We start from the raw sequence: 23,381 nt of genomic DNA, 5'->3' as shown, positions 1-23,381 counted from the left end.
CTATCTAATATTATCTGGCTTTGCTTAGTCTAATTGCTAATTACGAGTGGGTGACAAAATTGTGAACCACCATTTTGTGACTAGCAGTATGGGAAAATCCCTTAATGTTCAGAGTTGGTGGTTAGCATCACAGTTTGTGGTTCCTTCTAGAAGTACAGTCACTGGTATTTTTCACTTTAAGGTGAAAATATGGTATTTTTCCAGAATTGGGTGAGTTTCGACACTTCGGAGGTGACAACCACTGGCAGAAAAACCTAACACTAGCATAATCAGGTTTACACCAAATAATTATGCTCACACCAAACAGACTAAGCTCCTCAGATATGGCAGACCGATGCCTTCTTCCAAAATGGCACGCTTGTTTATTCTTTTAAATTTCAAGGTTGTTGTGCAGAAGAAAATAATACCTTAACAGGTTTGAAGTCTTCATTTCCTAAATGGAGTCCTAATCATCCTAAATGGGTGATTTTCTTTCTTCTAGCTGAAAGTAAAATGCCTAGGAAGTAATTCTGCTGATCTTTCTGTTAAAGAACATGTAATTAGGACTTATGCTTTCGCAAGACTAGAAATTACAAATTGTAGCAAAGGTCAGAACATTTTTCTTATTCTGAATCTATAGACTAGAATGTGAAAGACCAATATTCAAATTCCTGTGGCACAGTTCAGAATGATCTAGGATAACAAGTGCCTATGAATCAAGAGAAGCAAGGACTTGGTGGCAGTGTCCCAGATCTAATCACTGTGGCATACTCATTTCTTGAAAAGTTTGAGTTTCATTCAGTTGCAGGCATTTCAATGTCATATTACCACATCATACTGATATAATTATACTAGTAAATTAGACCCTAAGCCATAGCCCAGGAGACTCTGTACATTTCCTGTCACTAAAAACGAGAACAGTATCTATGCATTTAATAACACATACTTGACAAAGAGAGGAAATGTATTAAAAGAGCCTGTTGAAAATACCCAATTATCAGAAGCAAAATTAAGTGTACAAACGTGTGTGTGTGGTGAGGGATGGTGGCAGATTAAGAATGTGAAAAAGCACCAAATGGAATAAAAATAAAATTCCAACATTAGTGTAACAAAAAAGGAAAAAGAGGGGGCATGTTAAAAACATACGGAATGTAAAATACAGCAAAGACAAGACAGGCAGTCTTATTTCTTTCAAAAGAAACAGACTTTCAAAAGACTTCCAGCCTTTCTAAATCACATTGATGTCTCCTGGAAAACTTACAAAACTTGACTTTTAAAACTTCTAGCACAGTCCCTGAGAGTTTCTTTGCAAAGGCCAGGTTGGACGGGGCTTTGAGCAACCTAGTCTAGTGGAAGGTGTCCCTGCCCATGGCACGGGGCTCGGAACTAGATGATCTTGAAAGACCCATCCAACCCAAACCATTCTATGATTCTATAATTCTACTATTTACTCATTGGTAATATAGGAGGGAAAAAGAAAAAAAACAAAAAACCAACATTCAAAGGAATTGAGACACAAACATTCTAAAATTGGTAAAGACGTCTTCTTATATGTAAGCCTAATGAACTGAAAGATCTCAGTACTCATTTTTACCACTGGGTCAAATGACAGTGTCAGATTCAAGACAGGAAGAACAACCATGCATATAACCACATAAACAGAAGAGCTTCACAAACCCTCAACTGAAAGAGTATTATTAAAGTTGCAAAGTTCAGCACTTAAATATATCAAAGAATGACAGACTGTTTGAGTTAACTATGAGATTAGGTACTACTTTTCCACTAGACCTGTACTGCATTTGGTGCATAGAATATGCATTATTTCTTGATGATCTAGGTATTTTATTCTCCTTTTTGTTCAAGGTGTGTCTTCAGTTCTTATTTATTACATGATAGCCAAACCATCCTCCAGAGGCAGAACTGTTAATATTTGCAGATTTTGTAATAATTTAATATGCAGGTTCTTCAAAAGTATGAGTGAATTTATAGTGCTGTAAGGAAAGACACAAGTTCATATACATGAAATCAGAGGCTTTCAAATCAATGAATGAAATCATTCTTTGAATTTAAGATTATTTTTACTCCTTTCACATTCTTTTCACTGCAACACATCTCTTCAGGCTGTGCACCGAGCCTTTACCCTCATCTCACAAGCTCCTACTCTGCTTTTAAGCCCCGCCAGCTAAATTTTGCCATATTTTCCTGAATCCTCTGCCACTTCCCAATCCTACTTCACTGTTTATTTTACAGACTGCTAATCTACATTTTCCACTCCTGATCGCAGCCTCATTAGCCAAACACACCTAGTTGCTCTGAATCCTAGTCTCTCTCTGCAGTTGCCTTTGTGAAGCAGCAGGTCTGGATCCGCTCTCCCACCCATCCTGCTGTTCCAGCTACACCAGAGCACTCGTTCCTGCACACCTGGCTCTACTCTGCTGACATCAACTTTACCTTCTCTATGTTGTGTTGGATTATTTTCTCCTTCCTGTATCACGGCAAATTATTTTCTTTTCCATGTGGCCATGTCACAAGCATCACAAAACAGAAGCTTCCTCCTCGATTTTCTGTCCAACCAAGCATTGCTTGTCTTAGAGCAGAGAAAGTTCCCTGACAGAAGAAGCCATGATGGGGAAGAGCCTCTATTCTAGTAGTCCTGAGCCAAGGGTGGCATATGCAGTTACTCAGTGAGGACAGACATGTACCCACTGATCAGGACAGGGTGCCCTGACAGAAAAGCTGCTGTGACCCCTCTTGCCCCCCCTTTCTGGAAGGAGAAGGAAATAAGGCCATTTAGTCTTGTTAGGGACACAGAAGCTAAGATGCATGTCAAATATGAGTTTTCACTGCAGAGCACAGCACCCCTGAGGTGGTTTGACAAGAACATTGCCACAGTACTTCAACCTAGTACCATTTCCCCAGTCTTATTTTGCCAAACTATTCAGGATACAATTTTCAACACATACTGAAAAACAGCTAGCACAAGGACAAAGCTTGCCCCAGTTAAAGCCTGGCAAAGAAAACAGATCTTAGCAGAAGGTACTGAGCATCCACTTCTTTTAAAACAATGAGATTTTCACAAGATTCAGGGTAAAACTTTTTTAAAAAAAACAAGGGATAAGTACTTCACTACGGGCTAGAGCTTACTAAGAAACTCCCTCTGGGAAGGTTATAATGCTGTTGTTTTCTGCAAGACTTCTTGCATTTTCTTCAAAAGCAGCTGGTGCATCTGCCTGCTGCTGTCACCAGGTTATTGGGGGTCAGACAGGAGAGGACAGGAGTCAGGCAGCTGCCCGTTTCTGTGAGAACCTGGGGCAGTCAAAACGCAAACTGGTGAGCATGAAACGCCTACAACCCCCTAGCCACCACTGTGGCTGTAGCTGGCAAAAGTGAGCAGCACAATTCTCTTAGTGCTCCACTCTGGATTCATGGCAGAAAAAGGAAGGCGGGGGGGTGGGGGTGTCAATTTTCTTCTAACCTATAGTAGGTTAAATTCAACGCTAATTACAGCTGATCAATTACGAGTCGGGCGCCTCAGCTTGCATGATGCCGAACAGCCCTCCACCGGACCATGAGGGTGCAAGCCGGCGCCCCTCACCCCGGAGCGCTGCTGCAGCCACTCCTGCTGGGCCCGCGTGGGGAGCGAGGGGCACAGAGATACAGCCCCGGGCCTGCTCTGGGGAGTCCCCGCGGAAGAGCGGCCGGGCTTGGCGGCATCAGCGCCGTCAGCGACAGAGCATCCTTGGCAATGGGGCCCGACCTCTCCGGTCGCAGCGCAGGCAGAGCCATGACACCTCCCGCCCGCCTGTCCCGGAAGTGCCCTCGTAGCCGCGGAGCAGCTGCCTTCCTGCCGGCGCGGCCCCTCCTCCGGCGGGGCATTATGGTGGCGGAGGCAGCGTGTTGGGAGTCGCGAGCCTGAGTCGGTGCCTGCTCCTGAGTCTCGCTGCCTGCGGAGGCTGCCGCTGCTGCTGCTGCTGCTTCTCCGCTCGCCTGGCGGGTCTGCCTGCGCGGCGGGCGATGCGGGCGGCGGGGCTGCGGGGCTGCGTGTGAGCGTGCTGCCCATGTGGGTGTCCCGGTGAAGCCGGGGGGCAGCTGGAAGATGCTGCTGTCGCTGGTGCTGCACACCTACTCCATGCGCTACGTCCTGCCCGCCGCCGTCATGCTGGGCACGGCGCCCACCTACGTGCTGGCCTGGGGCGCCTGGCGCCTGCTTTCTGCCGTGCTGCCCGCCCGATTCTACCGCGAGGTGGACGACCGGCTCTACACCATCTACCAGAGCATGGTGCTCTTCTTCTTCGAGAACTACACGGGCGTGCAGGTGAGCCGGGCGGAGAGGGCAGGGCAGGGGGCTCCGGCCTGGCGTCCCCCCGGAGCCAGCAGCCATCGGCGAAGTGGGCTGTGGGTTGGCCTCCCGGCCGACGCTGCCCTCCTTTGCCTCTCCTCAGGCCGCTGGGGCAGGCGGGGCGCAGCCCGCCTCGATCGGCCCGCCGCCGCCATGTGGGGTCTGAGGAGAGGCAGCGGCCGGCGGCGGCGGCAGGTGCGGGCTGTGGCCTTGCTCCTGGGCTCCGGAATCGCACGGGGCAGTCTTGTTTCGCAGCCGCTGTTGCTCCTCTGGTGATGCTGATCATGGAGTGTTGGTGTTGTGTTCATTTTGCAGGTCGGGAAAACGGAAGAGATGCGACACTGGTCGTGCTCTGTCAGCACTTGAATGGCAGTCTCCTTTGCACACTTGAACACTGTGGCCTGTGTTGCACGTCTGTAGTATTAAATTGGCAGCAGATAAGAGAACTATAGTCAACTTTAATTGTACTTAATACACATGCAAGTTTTTTAATAAGTAGATCACTTAACCTCTAAATTATTACAGCTTCTCAGTTTTCATGCAGTCTACCCCCATAAGTGTTTGGCCCTAAATTTTGAATTAGCCATAGGTGGTAATCATTCAGTATCCCAGGTCCAAGGTTTCAGGTTAGTGGGTTGGAATTGGAGGCCTCTCTTGCATGACCAGAGAGGTATTTGCATTCAAATAATAATATTTATGAAGCATTAAATGTATGAAAGGTTACATATTTGTCTGCAATTTGAAAAGTGAAAAAAGAAACTTTTAATTCTGCATCTGAAAAATAACTATGTGAATGACAGGTGCTTACTGTGACTAAACCTGACTTTCAGAGTTGTCAGAATATACAGAAGTGTATTGAAGTTAGTGTCAGGTGTAGGTGCCCAAGAGTTAGAATAAAAGAGGTGCTTACATGTTGACTGGCAGGTAACAGAGCTAGTACAATTAAGCCCTTCTTCATATTTATAGCAAAAGCATTTGTCCCCTGTCTTATGAATCATTTATTTTAACATCAGGCTGCGTCTTCCCTAATTTCCACTCTTGAGCTAAAGTTGTAGGCCTCACTTCGTATTGATTCTCATTGGAACCCCCAAAGCCCGCTAAAGATAGAATTGCACAGTTTGACTTCAGGGTAAATAGATCAGGTACAAAATGGAAGTGAGATCTTCTTCTGGTGAATTAGTATTGATTCAGCTTGTAATTCATGTAACTTCATTCTTACCTCTTGTCCAAATTAGTTAACTTGTGTTGCAATTTACACATCTATTAAAAGAAAAAAGGAAAGAGCAGTAGTTCACAGAGTAAGTACTTACTGTTTTATCTGCCTTCTTTTTTATGTAGCGTCTTTAATGCAGATATCTTGATGTGTAGTAACACACCTTGGTCATTAGCTGCTGAAAGTAGTATAGTAGTATAGTAGTTCAACCCATTCTAAGAATGAGAGCCAAAAATCAAGATATAAATTGTAACAGAAAAAATACTCAAATTTTCTACAAATAGCATGCACAGAGAGTAGCAACCACTTTGAACTTTTGATAAGAACTTTTATGAAAAAAATGCCTGTGACATAAAGGTACAGAAAGGAAGATGCTAACCAAAAGAAACAAGGCAGCCATCATCTTTTGACATCTGTTTTCTTTTACTGCGTTGATAAAACTTCATCCACCCATACACCAAAAAAAAAAAATGGTGGGAGACAGTACAGGTTATCACTTAGGACAATATTAAAATAGAGATGCTTTGTCACAGTAAACCACAGATGGTGTTAAGAGGGGATGGTGTATGCAAAGCTGAAATAAAGGATAACAGAAGCCAATAAAGAGAGCCCACAGAACCGATGTGGCATATGTCACAGGATAAGTAAAATAGTAACTGAAAGTTAGCCATAGAGACTGAAATGTAGATAAAAGCTTGGAAAATATGATACATATGTAGTGAGGCAAGAGGTAGAATCCTTAAAATTCCTGTATCATTTGACTGAAAGATATCCCTCATTAGTTCGAGAAACTGTGTGTCCTTTTAGGCCTACTCCTGTGAACACTGAACACATTTAACTTGAAACTCACAGTGGAAAGTTAAGCATGTGCCTGGGTGTTGGATATTGGGATAGTAACCTGAGAGCCACTGTGAACCGGCTATTTTAAGGCGTGTAATTACATGCAGAAGTGTAACATCATTAAACTTAATCCTAAAACCCAATGCAAGAATAGCGACTTGCGTGGCTTTATAAGGCATCTTTATTTAAGGCTTTACTAGCATTAAGGTATCATAATAGCCATGGGAGGGAGGAATTCAGCATCTCTTTCAGGTCTGTTAATTTATTCAATCGATTAAAGTGTGTCGAGATATTTTTTATAGCTGGATAAATGGGAGGCCAACAACATCAGCCTTCAGAATACAGGAACTTGTTGCGTAGTCTCAGTGAAGTCATTAGGATTGTACAGATCCTTAAGTGACTTACTGAATCAAAGCCTTAAGTGACTTTTAGCACAGCTGCTGTCTTACCCTATATAAAAGCTCTTTAACATTATGTACTGTTTAGTGTTCTTTGGTTTATTACATTTGTGGGTTTTCAATATGATAACACCCTAAGGCAGTTGTGAGCATTTGAGATGTCTGATCTTAATAATTTTGCTGAAATTCCCACTTATGTGAGTGGGGCTGTAATAGGGTAAAATTAGTTTGGATCATAAATGTAGATAATTTTTTGAATGAATGAAATACTAGTGTATCTTGATATATATATTTTTATTTGTCTGCTACGAAGTGATGTTTCTGTGTATGATCTGCTGTTAGTCCATCGAATATCTAAATCTGTCTCCCCCTCACAGCTGTGTGCACAAATGTATTTTCCTTCTTTTTTTGTTCTCGACTTGGATGTTTTTAGCCAAGTTTATTAAAACAAAAACTCCAGGTCTTGCTAGGAAGGCATTTTATCTTTACAGCAATTTTTTCCAGTTGTAAAATGTGTCTAAATAAGGTGATAACCTGATCTGCATGACAGAAAATCTTGAGAGACTAATAATCCACCTTCTCGTAAGTATTTGACTTGAAATCTGAAATAATTACAGAGCAATAATTGCTGTGAACCATTACTGAGTGTGTTCTAGAGGGTGTCTTATGAAGTAACTGTAAAAGTTTCTTACTGTCTCCTACTGGAAATACTTTCCCTTTAAAATTTTGGGTCAGGCCTGTTTGTTTGCACCAAAACGATTTATTTTACAAAGGCTAAGAGAACTTGAGCTAAGATGCGATCATTTTAGGTTTTCCAATAATACTAGAATTCTGTTAATGAATTGCCAAAAATAGCCCTTTTGCTGACTGTCATGGAAGAGTTGGCTGTAGAAAACTGAAGAATCAGTACTCAGAGTACAAAAATCAATCGGGACATAACAGTCCTATAAATGAGGTAAACTGGACAAAGCCGTTAATGTCTATAATGTGAAATCCTCTAACACTCTGTGAATTTGTAAGTGTAATTGCAGCTTAGCAGGTATACATGAATTTTGCTAAGGAGATATAAATTTAATCCATTGCTTTTCAACAATCTCTGGGATTGTATACTCATAGTAATGAAAATCCGTAAATGTAGTCTGTTGGAGAGTATCACAGAGAGAGCAGCCATGGTTTGGTCCTGTGTTGCTTATGATGCAGTTGTGTGGCTTCCCGCCTGTCCTGCTATAAGCTGCAGAAGTGCTACAGTATTTTTTTCTAGGAAGAAATATACAAGATGCTTGAACTCTGGTGAATAGGAAGTCTTAGAGAGCAAAGGATGTTAATTTTATCAGCAATGAGCCAGCACAGTCACTGACACAAACAGGTGCAATTCAAGCACTTTTATTTGCTAGTGCTAGTAGTTGTTCTGGCCAGAACTTTCTAAACCATCAAGTAGCCTGTGAACTATTGGTCGTGTTACTGTTTTTGTCTTTACTGTGTTAGGGAAGTCTAGTTTCTTACATTTTGTGCAGAAAATGAACAGTTGCCTGTGAAAACCAAAATGACTGCAAATATGACTGTGATGAGGACATTTGAAGGGCTGAAAGGACTGGTAATTCAATATGATGAATGCTCTCATCTCTTTGTAACCCTTAGGATCTTACCCCAGTTGCTGTCAGGGTGACGAAGTTGATGCCTGCTGTGTTTGTGCACATGTTTCAGATGAGATGAGGACTAAACATTCTTCAATTGTTTTTTGTTGTAATTGTGTTTGATATTTTGTATTGAGTGCCAGTGAAGAAATAATAAAGAAATCATCACTTGGACTGCTTCCTAAAGGATCACTTTCCATCTCAAAGGTTTTTACGATTGATTAAAATCCATGACTGAATTCATGTGCATGGATTTTGTTCAGTGTTTGTGTCAGCTCTTCCTTGTCCCTACTTCCTGCTGAATAAGAGTTTTTGAAAGTGGTGATGTCATTAAAGACATTGTGAAATTCTGGTTTTCGTTGTCGTTACAGGACTCCAGAAGGGCTGTGGCAATTACATGCTATCTTAGTGTTGTTTAGCAGAGCTGTAGTATTTCTAGAAATACAAGAGATACCTGTTAAACAATAAGACAAGGGGGAACGGCTTTAAACTACAGGAGGGTAGGTTTGCATTAGATATTAGGAAGAAGTTCTTCACTATGAGGGTGGTGAGGCACTGGAACAGGTTACCCAGAGAAGTTGTGGATGCCCCATCCCTGGCAGTGTTCAAGGCCAGGCCGGATGGGGCTTTGAGCAACCTGGTCTAATGGAAGGTGTCCTTGGCATGGCAGGCGGGTTGGACCTAGGTGATCTTAAGGTCCCTTTTAACTGAAACCATTCTGTAATGCAGCGTGCTTTCTGGATTGGTACTGAAGCTTGGACTAGCTGTGACTCAACAAGATTGAAAACTGCTTAGGATTATTGCAAATTAAAACTTTGCAGAGACACTGTGCTGCTGACATTGCTTTCCAGTGGAGTAGAGCCTGGGCTATGTTTCATGTCTTGGCTTCCTAGGAATTCTGTGAGGAGAGTTTGGTGTCTGAGTTTGGGATGGTTGCTTTGGCTTTCGGCTATTGGCCAGTTTGCATTGGAAGTGAGGGTTATGAGGTGTTTGCCCATCTCTGTTCCCAGGACAGCAGCCTTCCTAGTTGAGGTTATCTTTACTTACCCTCCCTGCTTTCCTTTTTGAAGCTGTCCAGCCATCCCTCAGGTATTTCACAAGTGCCCAAAGTGGAGGTGGGAAGCCAAAGAGGCAGTGCAAGTCTAATAGCCAAGCTGCAGCATACTCGCATCAGGAGGTGCTTCTGATTGCTGTTGGTGAGGTGGGTTGTCATCTTTTAGGAGCCTGATTCTTTCCACAGTGGAGGAGGCATCATAACCAGGCTTCATCAAGGCAAGGTGAAGGTTTGTCTTTTAACTGCTTTCTGTCGGTAGGTGTGTGTGGCAGGGTGACTCCCCTTGAGATGAGGAGTTTTTCCAGGGCAGATGCCATAACCAGAATGTCAGAAGGAGATGTCACTTTTCACCCTTTTCCAGTTGTGTTTAGAAACAAATTGCTGGCAATTGCATTTTTGAATGAGCCTGGTTTTATGAACCTTCACTTGCATTCCCTGAGCTTTCCTCCCAGTCTGGCAGCTCAGGAGTTGGGAGAGTACTGGGACAGTATGGAAGCTGAGCGGGAAGACAAAGAGCTGCAGGCAAGGCAAACCTCCAAGCTCTGGTGGTAGCTCAGCAGCCTCTGAGGGCTTGTACTTTCCTTGTTCATTCCACATAGCTTGCAGCAGCAACTCTCGTTAGGCACCACTCAGGTTGCTGCTTCGTGGAACTATGTTAGCTCTTGTGAGGCACGTTGAGAGGTTAATCGAAACTTGTCATTTATTTGTGATGATGGTAGAAATAGTGAAATAAAGGTTTTGGGAAGTGATAGAAATTTGGGGGTTGGTGCAGTGCAGAGATTAAAAAAGAAACTGGAGAATGTAGTGAAGTGAATCACTTCTGTGTGGTAAACTTCTGAAAGAAGCCCAGTGAAATCCTTCTGCTGTGATACTGGCTCTGCGAAGATGGTATACCCTGGCTCATCTCATTAGAGATTTCAATGCACAGCTGTCTCCAGGTGTATACATCCTTTATAGTATAAAACAAAGTCCTGTGTGTTATTGTAGCAGAAATTGTGATACCTGCTAAGCCTGAGGGATGCAGCTTTCAAACTGAGATGGATGCCTAACTTTAGGCTCTTGCGTTCAACTGTGGTGTGAAGCAGCAAAAATAGATCTATTAGGTGTGTAAGCTTTTCACTCTTTCTTTTTTACGTATTGCAAAGGATATATTTGCATGTGTCTTAATTTTTGTTCTGTCTGCCTTTGGCTGTCATTCTGAAGGTGAAAATGAAGTCCTCCATGACTGGTTCATCGGGATACCAGCTAGAGTTCTGGTGTGCTGCAGATTTGGCTCTGGGGCAATCTGGAAAGAATTTAGTATGGGGACATTCAATATTCAGTGCTGGGCCTGATCATCCCTCACCTCCTGCCTGATACGTGAAAAATAACATAAATACATTAAAACTGAGGTCTGTTAGCGTTTTTAGAAAAAAGTCTCAGTTACCTGAACCAAAACTGCTGTTGCGGTTCATAAATTAGAATCTTTGTGTGGAGGTTTGCCTCGTGTGTTTTCTTATTGGCAAGCCACAATTGAATATGAATTTTAGATCAGCCTTATTTACGAAAATCGCAAAAAATCAAGTATTTTTCAGGTTAGGAAAAGCTAAGGAGTCAAAGGGCAAGTTTGAATGCACATATAAATTCTGGTTCCAAGTATTTGGCCAGTAAATTTTATGGTTCTGTGGTTTGTTGTTTAAATTTTCTGTTTAAATATGGTTTAATTTGAATATCTTAAGATTTTTAGTATATTCAGTTCTTAATATAAGTTGTGTTGATTTTTCATAATTTGTTATGTTTTAAAAATGCAAATGGTATTGCATCTTATTAATTTATTTTTTTTTTCTTTTAAACCCACATGATTTTTATGTGCTTTCCTCTTTTTGCATTTAACTGTGTTTTGGTAGATACTGGGCCATGGAGTTTTACAGTGCTCTTCAGTGCCCTTTCCTTCTGCTTACATAATAGGTCCAGATACTTTATGTAAGGATGATTAATTGAGAAGTTTTTTCTCCTGGTACTTTACCATCAGACACTGTTCTTGTTAAGAGAAGATTCTATTCATAGTTAAACATTTGACTCCAATTATTGCAAACTATTTACCTCAGGCTTACAGGGTATCTTTTTTTTCTTAGATTTAGTTGTGTTAGATAAATTAGGCTCAGATTCAGAGATTTTGACATTACAATTATTAGGAAGCATATCTTTGGGGAAAATATTCTTTAATCTTTATTCTGTCAGTTTGAATTTATGCTATGAAGAGGTTTGGGATAAAAACCCAGGGAAATTAATTTCTTTTGTTCGTTTCATTTCTGTCACATATTACTTGTCATCTTCCCTATTATTACTAGCTCCTCAGTATGGGACCAGGAAATCATAGTTTCTTCTAGTTTGATTTTTAAATGTAAAATTAGCTACCCATGATTTGGTTGAATCTGTATTTGAGCATATAACTAAATGTGGAGAAAAATAATTGTTTTGTATGACTTTGAACTCTATTGTGGTAGTTGCAGTAATTTTTCCTCTGGAACTTATAGATTTACTTGAGTTATCCCGTCCCATTTTCTAGGGCTACTTGGGAATCTGAGGGCACATGTGTTTCTTTTTGTGTAAGCAAACACAGTGCACAGTTCCGAGCAAGCTGCAGATGAACTGGTTGATTCACGTGCTGTGGTGGTGAGCAAATATTAAAGTGGTTTTAACAGTGGCTATTTTTTGAGGCTGATTCAAGTTTACCGTGTTCAGGTCTGGAGCCAGATTAGTTGCTGCTAGGTCAGATACCGCCCTGCATCTTCTCTTTTGCTGTGCAATGATTCCTTTGCCTCACCTTGAAAGTCTGTAGTGCCTAAATTGTAAATACTTACCAAAAATGATGTGTGAAGGAGCTTTCAAAAATCTTATTCACAATCACAAGCAAAGGATGTAGAGTTTTCTTAGTCATCCCCTTTCCCATGTGTGTCAACTCATTGATAACTTCACACCGGTTCTGTCTGTACTCATTTGTCCACACTCATATAAGTCTTACAAATAAGGACACAATCAACTCCTTGGAGTCCTTGGCATTTAGAAGCAAAATTCCTGTTATAAAGGGCTCTAGCTAGAGGAACACTGCAAACTGCCATGAAATTTCCTGCTTCTGGCTGTTGTGAGGTGCACAAAGGATAACGTTTCCAGAACATGCTTAATGTACCAAGGCACTGTAGCTTCTATTTTTGGGGGGATGGATGAGATGGGACGGGACATGGACATTATGTATTTTCCACTACAGAACAGTAATAAAGTAAACAATAGCTACATTAAATGTGGGTCACCTTTTCCTTTCTTTTAAGGAAATTACAAAAATATGCGGGAAGATAATCTACAGAGGTGCCAAAGGCTTATAAGGGGCACTGTTTCTCTCCTAATCAAACAGGTGGAATACTTACTTCCACTCTTGTGCTGGAAGGCATGTTCAGGTTTTGCATAATACCAAGACGCCAGATGTTCAGAAAAACCCTCCTGTTGAAATCTCATCTTATAAATAATCTCCTTTTACATGCGCTATATATATTTGAAATATGTGCAGTACTTGTGGGGAAAAAAAATGTAATTATTGGTGATTTATGATAAAAGATTTTTAGATGCTCTAACTTTGTCTTTCCCCATTGGTCACTGATTGTAAATGTGGGCTACTCCATGGTCCATGCCATAGAACTGCACTGTATTCAAAAGCAAGTCATTTGCAGAAAGAACCAGTAAATTATTTAGGTACCAAAAACGGGATTTATTGAGGATTTAGATGCCCAAATCTTAAAATTATGTTCATGGTAAGTCCCACTTTTTTCTGTCACGAAGACTGAAACAGTTAAGTTATACAGATGGGGTTTTGTTTTGTTTTTTTAAGGTTCCTCAGATAGTTAAGGAGTCCAAGCAGGAATGAATTGTGTGTACTTTAAACAAAGTTCCCAACCTGTGTATAACTTGATGAGAATCCAGAAGCAAAGCTCCCAAATCTACAGAGTACTATCAGATGATATTTAACATATGCTGGCAGGACTGGGGACCTCAAAAAGAGGCCTTCCTGCAGTGAATATTAATTTATTATAAAACTCTAGAAAATTAGGCAATTATTTCTAATAGCCTAAATATTTGCAAGTCTTTTTTATACTCAAATACAAAAAGTAGTCAAATATTCAAAGAGTAAGAGACTCTAAAGATGTATTTTTACTGCTATAGATACTAGAAATTGTATTATAAATATTAATATGTTTTCATTAGCTCACAAGGTATCTGCATTACCTTCAAGATTTTATTGATTCTGATTCTTCCAGAAGATTTCCCTTAATACGAGGGTCAATTACTTTTAATTCAGCTGAGAAACTGTAAAGTCTGTACAGTCAGCATCAGAACTAGACTTCTATACATGTAGCTAGTGCTGTTGAACAAAGTGTAACTACTCATGTTTATAACAGTTTGTCAATTTAGACCATAAGACTAAAAGCTAGTATGTACAGACTTCATACTTAACATCACATGGTATGATTCAGTCCTGCATAATGCATGTAGGTTGCTAATATAGTCTTATTACGAAAAGGAAATAAAATGGCAGTAACTGTAGTTTTTTGTTATCTGCTTTCTTGTTCAATCAAATGAATGATTTGTTAAAAAAATAAAAATAAAAAAAATATAGGTATCTTCTCAATATTCCCCAGAGGACAGTCTCTTGGCAATGGTTTTCTTTACTGAACCCCAGTAAAATACATAGCTACAGAATATTTGAGTGAACTCTCTACTTCAATAAAATTGATTGCATTGTGATTTTTATGGTTTGATGCTGAGCTTGAGCAGCAGACTTCAGACTTGTACAGTTATGTATTGAGCAGATAGTCTCTTTAAAGAGGTAATGAGGTGTAGCAATAATACAACCATTATTTTAAAAACTGTGCTATAAAAGTATTTTTAGAAAAATTATACTTGAGCTATTTTTTCTTTCGATCTAGAGAAAAAAATAGCATGAAAGTCCTTTTTCCTTCTGTCCCATTCATATTCCTTATGCTGCAGGCAAGTGAAACTCTTATCTGTTAAATGCAAATAAACGTGCTTCTTTATCTTCTAGGAAGAAAAAGAAACATTTGAAATTCTTGCAGTAGGACATCTGAAAACCTGAGAAATTTGTCAGCACAAAGTACAAATTCCCCATTTGTATCCTGTCTTGGGCCTGCTTCTTGTCAAAGGGGGTAAATAGATTCTGTGATCTGAGGTACTTTCTCTAGAAGTTCAAAGGACCAGTTGTGTCATCAGACAGGTTTTTAGACTAAGAATTTAAACATCTTCAGATAAGATGTCTACAGCAATGCTGCAGAAGTCAGCTTGCACAGGGTTACCCGTTGACTTTAGAAGCCATATCTAGTAGTTACTTTTGGTGGCTTGTTGATGCAAGCTCCACCCTTCACCACAAAATTATATCCAGATTTTTAACAAACAGCTAAGAAATACATCCTAGGATACTATTTATTTTAATAAGTACTCATGTTATAATAGTGCCCAGCTCTTATCCCAAAGAGATTATTTCCAGTTATAAAATTTGTCAGGAAGAAATAGTGAAATGAACAGAAGTGCATGTTGTGAGATAGCACAGCTAAGTATATGAAGTTTGTATGGTTTGTTTTAAGTGAAGTGTTGATGACTTGAATGTTCTGTTTCTCCTCTTGTCCTTCGGGAGAGGGAAGGAATGTTTTGCTATTATCCTACTGCTTTTAACCTTCTTTCCAGTTGCTATTGCCCGTGCTTGAAGCTGATGGGGTTTTTATTCTGATCAGGGTGCTCCACCTTCTCTGTGGAGACACACCTTCACTGTGTTTCAGTGCACATCAGTTTTGTTGCAGTTACAGCAAAGAAGGGAGCATCATTCTGCAATTCACACCTAGGTTCTTTGAACAGAGGAGGGAGGAGGGTTAAGAAGTCTGAGGAACCAAGAGTGAATATGCTGTTAGGCATCTGATGGGGTGTAAGATGAGTTTTTACCACCAATAACGAGCTGTATTGCCTTACTGCCACTGAAACAGAAGTGCCAGATCTGCTTGCTTGTCAGCTCCTGAACTGCTCCTGTTATCAGTGAAATCCAGTTATTGTATTAAGGTGATCTCTTTGCTGGGAGTTTGATGTGGTCACCAGTTGACCTGCAAGCAGGTTTTTGATGGCGTGGTTACTTTTACCTCATCATGGCCCTGTTTACTGAGTTGATGTAGCTAGGATGTGATTAAATGATCGATTTAGTTTTCTTTGGTATGTACAGATTTCATAAGCAAGAAACAAAACTCTAAATAGGGAATGTACACCTTGTTGCAGTGAAGGCCTATGCAAAATATGAGTTATTCAGGTGTGGCTGCCATGCGGGAACATTTTACATTGCTACATGACCTACCATGTTATCACAGGCACAGTTGAATATGTTGCACTGGAAGAAACATGAGGCTGGTAGGGAAGCTGAAACTAGTGTCACCAGATCACCCAGGAGCTCCCATTTGCATGCCTAGAGCAGCCTATCACTGAATTAGTAAATTCTTCCATCAAGAGAATTTGTTGTAACCTCCTGCGAGTGGATCAGAGCTTCATCTGATCATGACTGTCTGAGGTGTGTCTTGTGCCTGCTGGGCATGTAAACAGCTTAGTGTCTGTCATCCAGGGAAGCTGGGTATCAGCCTTCCCACAGAAGTGAATCTAATAGCATCCAGTTTCCTTTATTTGAGACCTCACTGTATTGAGTTTGACAGTAAAATGAGTTTGACAGGCTATGTAAATAGATGTGAAAGACCCATATTAACAGTAATTGTATTACCCATTCTTGTGAACTGGGTTGTGAAGCAGCTAAAACTTGGCTAAAAGCACACATTTTAATGTTCTGTACCCAAGTAATGTTTATAATGTTAGGCTGTAAGTCTGAATTTTGATCTTTTTCCCTCAAATTTCTGCTTACTTTGGCTTGCTGCATTGCTTTTCCTTTTGCCTTGTTTTCTTTGCTTGACTTCATTGTGCCTTTTTCTAACAAAGCAGCACCTGGTCAGATGAATAGGATCATCACATGCTTCATTGTGGTAGACAGGACACTTACCTTCTCAGTGTTTCAAGCCCATACATAGGATACTGTGGCATTAATAGAGTTGTGCAAGTTGTGCATAAATTGTCTAAAACACTAGGTACCTTAACTTCTGAAACTGGAAATTCCCTCACAAGCATGTCCTCCACCACTTCACAGCTGCTTGCTAGTGAATGCCCTGCAGACGGGAAGACCATCCCCTGCGGTGCTCTGCACCCCCTCTTTGCCCCCCCCCAAACGGTTCTTGAGGAGGAATCTCTTAGCTACTCTGCTCTCTTCACGTTCCTTCAAAAGGAGCGTGCACACAGCCTGTCACTGTGGACATTCATTTCTGCATTGCTGTCGGTGGTAAATCACTCAAGTGCTTGCCTTTACTGTGATGCCCAGATCTTTTCTGCACCAGCAGACTGAGAAGGAGCCAGAGACTGCGCAGTCTCTGCAGCAGGGAATTCCGTGAAGTTAGCTACAAAAACAGTAGGGAGTCAGAGATTTTCTGGAGACCACGAAGAATACTATGGTATCATTTCTTTCTGCAGCTGTAATTTACATTAGGTATTGTAGTTCACCGGGAAGCATCAGATTGCCAGAAATTGAAGGCTTGCCCTAAGGGGACTCTTCCCTGCTTATTCACAAGCAGGTGAATTCTTCAGACATCATCTCAAAGGGAAAAGAGCAATGTTTCTGCAGGATTCAAAGCGCTTAGCTGTTAACCCTCTGTTGTGTAAGGTCTACTAACTTTTCCAGAAACGCAGTAACACGCAAAAATACTTCATTGTTAGAGGGGAGCTGTGTGGCTGCTCACAGAGTAGGTGTCTCCTGAATCTGAAGAAGCCTCTAGAGAATGCAGGTTGGAAGTTGCCATTCTTAACCTGCTTGTAGTAACAGTTGTATTCTAAGTTTGTAACTCTTAGTTCCTAGCTGTGAATGTCCAGTAGGTGAGTTGCTGGCTTTTGATGAGCTGTGTAAGCCTTTTCTCCAGATTAGTGCAGTTGGCAGCGCTGAAATGAATAATGCTGTAGAGAAAGCTATTGCACCCCCTTTGGCTGAGCCATCTGAGCAAACAAAATAGAGTTTCCAGATTTTCCCACTCCTTCCTTTGCTTTGAAATAAAATATCCAGTGTTTTGTGTTTAACGAGAACTAATTATAAATATGAAAAGGTAGGTTTTTATTAATTTTTTTTTATTTTGATTCATTACATGTAACTGTTCCGGTAAGACATATGTTGTACGTAGAAATTGCTTACAGTAACAATGAGCGAGTGTTCCTCTGGGATTAAAAAGTGAACTAGCTCCAATCTTATTGAAATAAAAAATAATACAGATTAACTGTTATATTTGGCAGACACAATCATATGTTTTTTAAGGGAATTATCCTTTGTATTTGTTTTTAGTCATGTGATAGTCACAAGTGAATGCTTTGAATTGTGGGTCTGGTTACACTGAGATCTTGTATTTGTACATTAAAGTGGAAATTTTTACAAGCTGAAGTTATAAATTGTGTATTTCAAACCCTGTTTCTTGTGTGGGACAGCTCGTATGGTGTCAAGGGCAGATTTTGTTTTGTTCTTGTTTTCTTACATTTTAAACAAGGCACGGATAGTTCAGGACATTCTGGTTTAGTGATTTGTTGTGGTGGGCCTTTTCCCTTCCTCTAAAAGTCTTTGCCAGAAACTGCATAGTAGGGTCTTAACTGGAAATTAAAGAAAACAATATTTATGGACCTAGTGTATAGCACTGCTTGAGAAGTATGCACTTGAAAATGAAGTTTTAACTCCATAAGTGAGAGTAGGAAGATCAATTTTTATTTCAGTGTAATTTTTGCACCTGACGTGTAAGATCATATCCTCTGACTGCTGCCTTGCACTAAATAGTGTGTGGTACCTAGAGTGTCAGCAGTAAGATTGTAAATTCTCCTGGAACTTTAATGAGAAAACTACTCCTACAGCTTGTTTGAATTTCTTGGATACTGTGCAGAATATACTTGTCAACGGACTTGTTACAATGTTCAGTTAAAATTTATTGTGCACAATGTCTTTTGTTTTTGAAAAAAAGAAAAAAAGTAATGTTCTCTTTATGTATGCTGGATTCTCTCTTGTCCACATATTTACTGAATATCTCAGTCTGCCAATATCTTTCTTGGATTGCAAGCAAAATTTGATCAACAGTACTGTTGTGTTTTCAGAGAAGGAACGGCATGAATGTAAAATGTACAGCTTTATATGGGGTTTTTGCAGAGTGCTACAATACAAGGCATTACCCATCCGGTATCACAGGTTAACCAAGAGGTGGGCAGGTTTTTTGGAGGTGCTCAGAGAAACCTTCTCTAAAGATCAATGCAAGACTTGGCATACTAAATTATATTAATCAAGATCTGAATATTAGTTAGATCTTCCTCATAAATTTCCCACATGGTCCAGACTAGGAAAGTGGTGATAATAAGTGGGTAAACCTTCCAAATAGTGCTTTGGTTTTTGGTGAATGGAGTCACTTTGAAGAAGAGTGTATGTTTAAACAGCTAACTGCTAGAAACAAGGAGTATAGCCATTGGTGTTGGCAGAGCAAGGGGAGAATGCTACCTGAAATGTACTGGTTGAAAAAGAAAGCTTTGTTTGATAATTGTCGTGGTTTAACCCCAGCCGGCAACTAAGTACCATGCAGCTGCTCACTCACTCCTCTAACCCCCAGTAGAAAAGGTAAAACCCATGGATTGATATAAGAACAGTTTAATAATTGAAATAAAGTAAAATACAATACTAATAATAATTTAAAAGGAAATAACAGAAAGAGAGAACAGTTTAAAAAAAAAAAAAAAACCCAAAAAAAAACCACAATAAACCCAAGTGATGCATAACACAATTGCTCACCATCCACTGACTGATACTCAGCCTGACCTGAGCAGCGACTGGCCTCTCCTGGCCAACTCCCCCCTATTTATATACTGAGCATGGTGACGTATGGTATGGAATATCCCTTTAGCCAGTTTGGGTCAGCTGTCCTAGCTGTGCTCCCTCCTGGCTTCTTGTGCCCCTCCAGCCTTCTCACTGGCAGGGCATGAAAAGCTGAGAAGTCCTTGACTTAGTATAAACATTACTTAGCAACAACTAGAAATGTCAGTGTGTTATCAACCTTATTCTCATACTAAATTCAGTACCAGTAGCTGTACCAGCTACTGGGAAGAAAATTATCTCACCCAAACCCAGGACAATAATGAAAATATTTATTAAAGATAAAACAGCTGCATGGATTACTCAATTCAGAACTGAAATGGTTTAAGTAATTGCTCATTTTGTATTTGAAATAGAAGTAATTAAATTAATCTATTTTAAATGGTGGCTTGGTTTACTGCTTCACCATTTGCCCTTGTCATGCTCTGAGAAGGTTATTTCACTAGTAGGCAGGGAACTAAAAGGTTAAAGGGTGTCTTTAATGTAGCAGAAAAATTGCAACAAAACCTGCTGGCTGGAAGCTGAACACCAATTTAAACACACCCCTCAACCTCATGCTTTTTTGTTCAGTCTTGATTATTAAAATCATGGCAAATGATTGAGATTTTCTTCTTAATCTAATCCAGGAATATTTACTATTTTAGATAGAATGATACTGAGTGCCTGGCTGAAGTATATCTTATTCATTAGATGTATAAAGTTAAATAGTGTTTTTGCATGTTTTTGTGATTCCTATTTACCTTTAATTATATTAATGTAGGGATCTTGCGGATGTAGGTCAAATTCCATGGATTCAGTTCTAGGGCTAAGGCACAAGAACTGATTAGCTTTCTTAAGCCGTCATTGATTAATGTTCACTGCTTTGTTGAGAAGTCAGTTGTATGCATGATGGCTATTGATGCAGTGATGGGATATTTTCTGTTAATGGTGCTAACTTGCTGGCAGTTCCCCTAGTAAATAGCTGATTACTGCGTTGGATGTCATCACTGCCTAATGCGATGAAAATAAAGTAATACTGGTTTTTTGTTTTTTTTTTTTTAGGTAATAATCTATGGGGATTTGCCAAAAAATAAAGAAAATGTAATATATTTATCAAATCATCAATGTACAGGTTTGTATTTATGTCTGTCTTAGCAGTTTTATAGATTTTTAAAGATCTGCTTCTGTTTACTGTGCCTCTCTCTTTCCAGCCTTGCCCTAATAAGCAAGAACTTCTGATTCAGAACTTCTAGTTCAGATACCTTTAATGATATTTATATGTACAACATGCGCTTTTTGTTTCATCAGTGGCAATTAAAAACTAATTTAACTAAACATTTTGGGCTTTTGTCTTTGCAGTTGATTGGATTATTGCAGACATGCTGGCAATTAGGCAGAATGTTCTTGGGCATGTTCGGTATGTCTTGAAAGATGGGTTGAAGTGGCTTCCGCTATACGGGTGGTATTTCTCACAGGTAAGCTCATTTCCTTTTTGCCTTACACAGTGGCCTTTCCCAGAAATCAGATGTTGCCTTCTAGCTTTTGTGTAGATACCTGATTTAAACAGAGGTTCAGAATCTTGGATCATGTCTGACAAGATGCCCATCGCTAGGGTGTGAATTGTCTCGCCGTTATGTCTTGGCATAGGTAGTGGTTGAGTTTTTTACTGTCTGTTCATTGTGTAAGAGGTCAGAGCGTTGCCCAAGATACGGGCTTCAATGTTTTCAGCTTGACAATTGAAAAGATCTGTCGTCTTCTGGTTGAGAAGAGCACCTACTTGCTTAAACAGCACATAGGGTATGAATCTAGGCTGGCGCATGGGTGGTTGCCATCCTTTCTTCTAAAATTGCTATGTTTAGAAAAGAATATGCTACAGAGAAAGTAAGAAACTGTTCAAAATTTATTTTTACTGGTGGGTTTGCTGTCCCAGTCCCCTAAATTAAGTACAGACTGTCACACCCTGTTGTACCTCACTGAAGGTATCTTTTGGGAGAAAATGGACTTCTGTGTTGTCTGATACTTGTCCTCACTAATGACTCTGGTTCTCTACATTTTGTTTCCTCTAAAGTGGCCAGTCTGCTGCATGGAAATATTTTGCTCTTTGTCCTTGTCTGTAGCCGTTACATTGGTTGTGATTTAAGTCTGCTTTAATTAAAATACAGACAGGATATATATTCCGTCCGCTATCACTAGGTGTCCAGAAATGATTTTTTTCAAGATTTTGGAAAATTATTATTGCTATCCGGAATATCCGGTGCTCAGTTTCCTGGCTGCTATATTGACTGTTAAAAGAAGGTTCCTGTGGAAATTTAATCTGAATCTAGCCTACATTTTTAATCAAAACACATGTATTAAATAAAATCTGTTCAGCTTTGGATTCCTCAAAACATTAAACTTCTACAATTTTCTTGGGTGATGATTATATCTATATATATATTTATGTCAGTGACACAAATGAAAGGCAGCTTACTAACAGTGGTGATGCGTGTGTGTTTAAATGACTGAGACGGGATGCAGCAGGCCTGCAGTGCAAGCTAATAGGTATTTTTATTGTTTTTATCACACCAAACAGTGCAAAAACATAAAACACTTCCTGCCCTTCCTGTTGATGTTCTGTCAGTGATGTCACTTACACTCCACTAAAAGTTTCCAAAGCCATGTTATTACGCCATGCTCACGGAATTCATATTCCCTACCTCAGGTAAACATCCTGTTTGGAAATAAACGTGGTCTGGATGTCCAGGAGAGCGAAATTCAGGCACAAAGGAAGTATGTTTGTAAACATAATTCATTGTTGACTGAGAGAGGGGCTTTTAAAGTACAGCGGAAAAAAATTCTAACATTAAAAACAGTACTTCCAGAAATCTGTTTTGAAAAGCATTCATATATTTGATCTCTTACTGAAAAGGAAATGCAATACAAATTGGGGAATTTGAGCTATATACAATTGCATAACTAGCATTCTTCTTTGGAGGCAACTATCTAATAGCAAGAAAAGAAAAGAACTGCTTAAATTAACCTGTTATGTTCCAGGTTTGATTTATTATGTAGAAATATTTCTTTTCATAAAACTGGCTTTATTATTTTTGGGTGGATCTAAATTTTTTTTTTCCCCCTATCTTTCTCCACCAAAATGCAACTAGCTCCTATTCATATAATACCACCTGGGGAAGCTGGATGTAATTTTGATAAATATTTTTGATATCCTGGAGTTTGCTTGACTTTTTAACATCGGAGGTATGTCTCTGTCTCTTCTGTTATTCAGCATCAGCTACTGCACCTTTTCGGTTGTTACTGAATTTTAGCCAAATACTTAGCTAGTATGGCATCTTGCCTCTCTTCAGCTTTGTAACCCTGTGTATGTATGTGAGCTCAGGGGAGCTGACATATATATGTAGTTGGGTCATATGCAGCAAGTGGTGATCTTGCAATACATAATTTGTCTGTTCTTATATTACATGACTATGTATTTGTATTTACTTGAGAAGTACAATTTTATTTCTGAGCATTAAAAAGTCTGAGGTGGGGACACCAAATCTGTCTTTGGTCTTGTGGTGTCCCTAAGCAAACAATACAATAGTAATTTGATTTCTCCAGGTTCACAAATTAAACAAGGAAAAGGTGGTCCAATATTTTTCCAGTTTACTGCAGCTGCTTAGTAATTTGATAAATAAGGGAAGACTTTGATTCCAGCCTTCCCTCATTTATCAAAGCTTGACCTAGTTGAGCTCACACAGAAGGATTACTTAGCAATTACATGGAAGTCTTGTAAAGCAGGTGCATTATTTCTCAAACCAAACTGAGTTTGCCCTTCCTGAAAGCAGTTGTTGTGGTACCACTGTACAGAATAAGACTTCTATGTCCCTTTAATGGTGTCAGATCTTAAAAACATTCTTATATATGGAATGTGTGGATAATGTGCAGCTCTCATGTGCTGCACAGATT

General features: G+C 39.9%; 1 protein-coding gene across 1 annotated transcript in view; it reads left to right on the top strand.

Moving 5' to 3' along the window:
* Window positions 1-3,817: 3,817 nt before the first annotated feature.
* AGPAT5 (1-acylglycerol-3-phosphate O-acyltransferase 5) overlaps window positions 3,818-23,381 on the top strand; it is a 57,924-nt gene continuing 38,360 nt past the window's right edge. The window contains exons 1-3 of the mRNA XM_030490843.1: window positions 3,818-4,294; window positions 20,499-20,568; window positions 20,796-20,911. Coding sequence (XP_030346703.1) covers window positions 4,076-4,294; window positions 20,499-20,568; window positions 20,796-20,911 — 405 coding nt within the window. The 5' untranslated portion in view covers window positions 3,818-4,075. The remainder of the gene's footprint in view (window positions 4,295-20,498; window positions 20,569-20,795; window positions 20,912-23,381) is intronic.

This window comes from Strigops habroptila, chromosome 6, assembly GCF_004027225.2.
Source record: "Strigops habroptila isolate Jane chromosome 6, bStrHab1.2.pri, whole genome shotgun sequence".
NCBI classification, from domain to species: domain Eukaryota; kingdom Metazoa; phylum Chordata; class Aves; order Psittaciformes; family Psittacidae; genus Strigops; species Strigops habroptila.
Note: the sequence above shows the minus strand (reverse complement) of the source record. Positions and strands in the feature narration are given on the sequence as shown.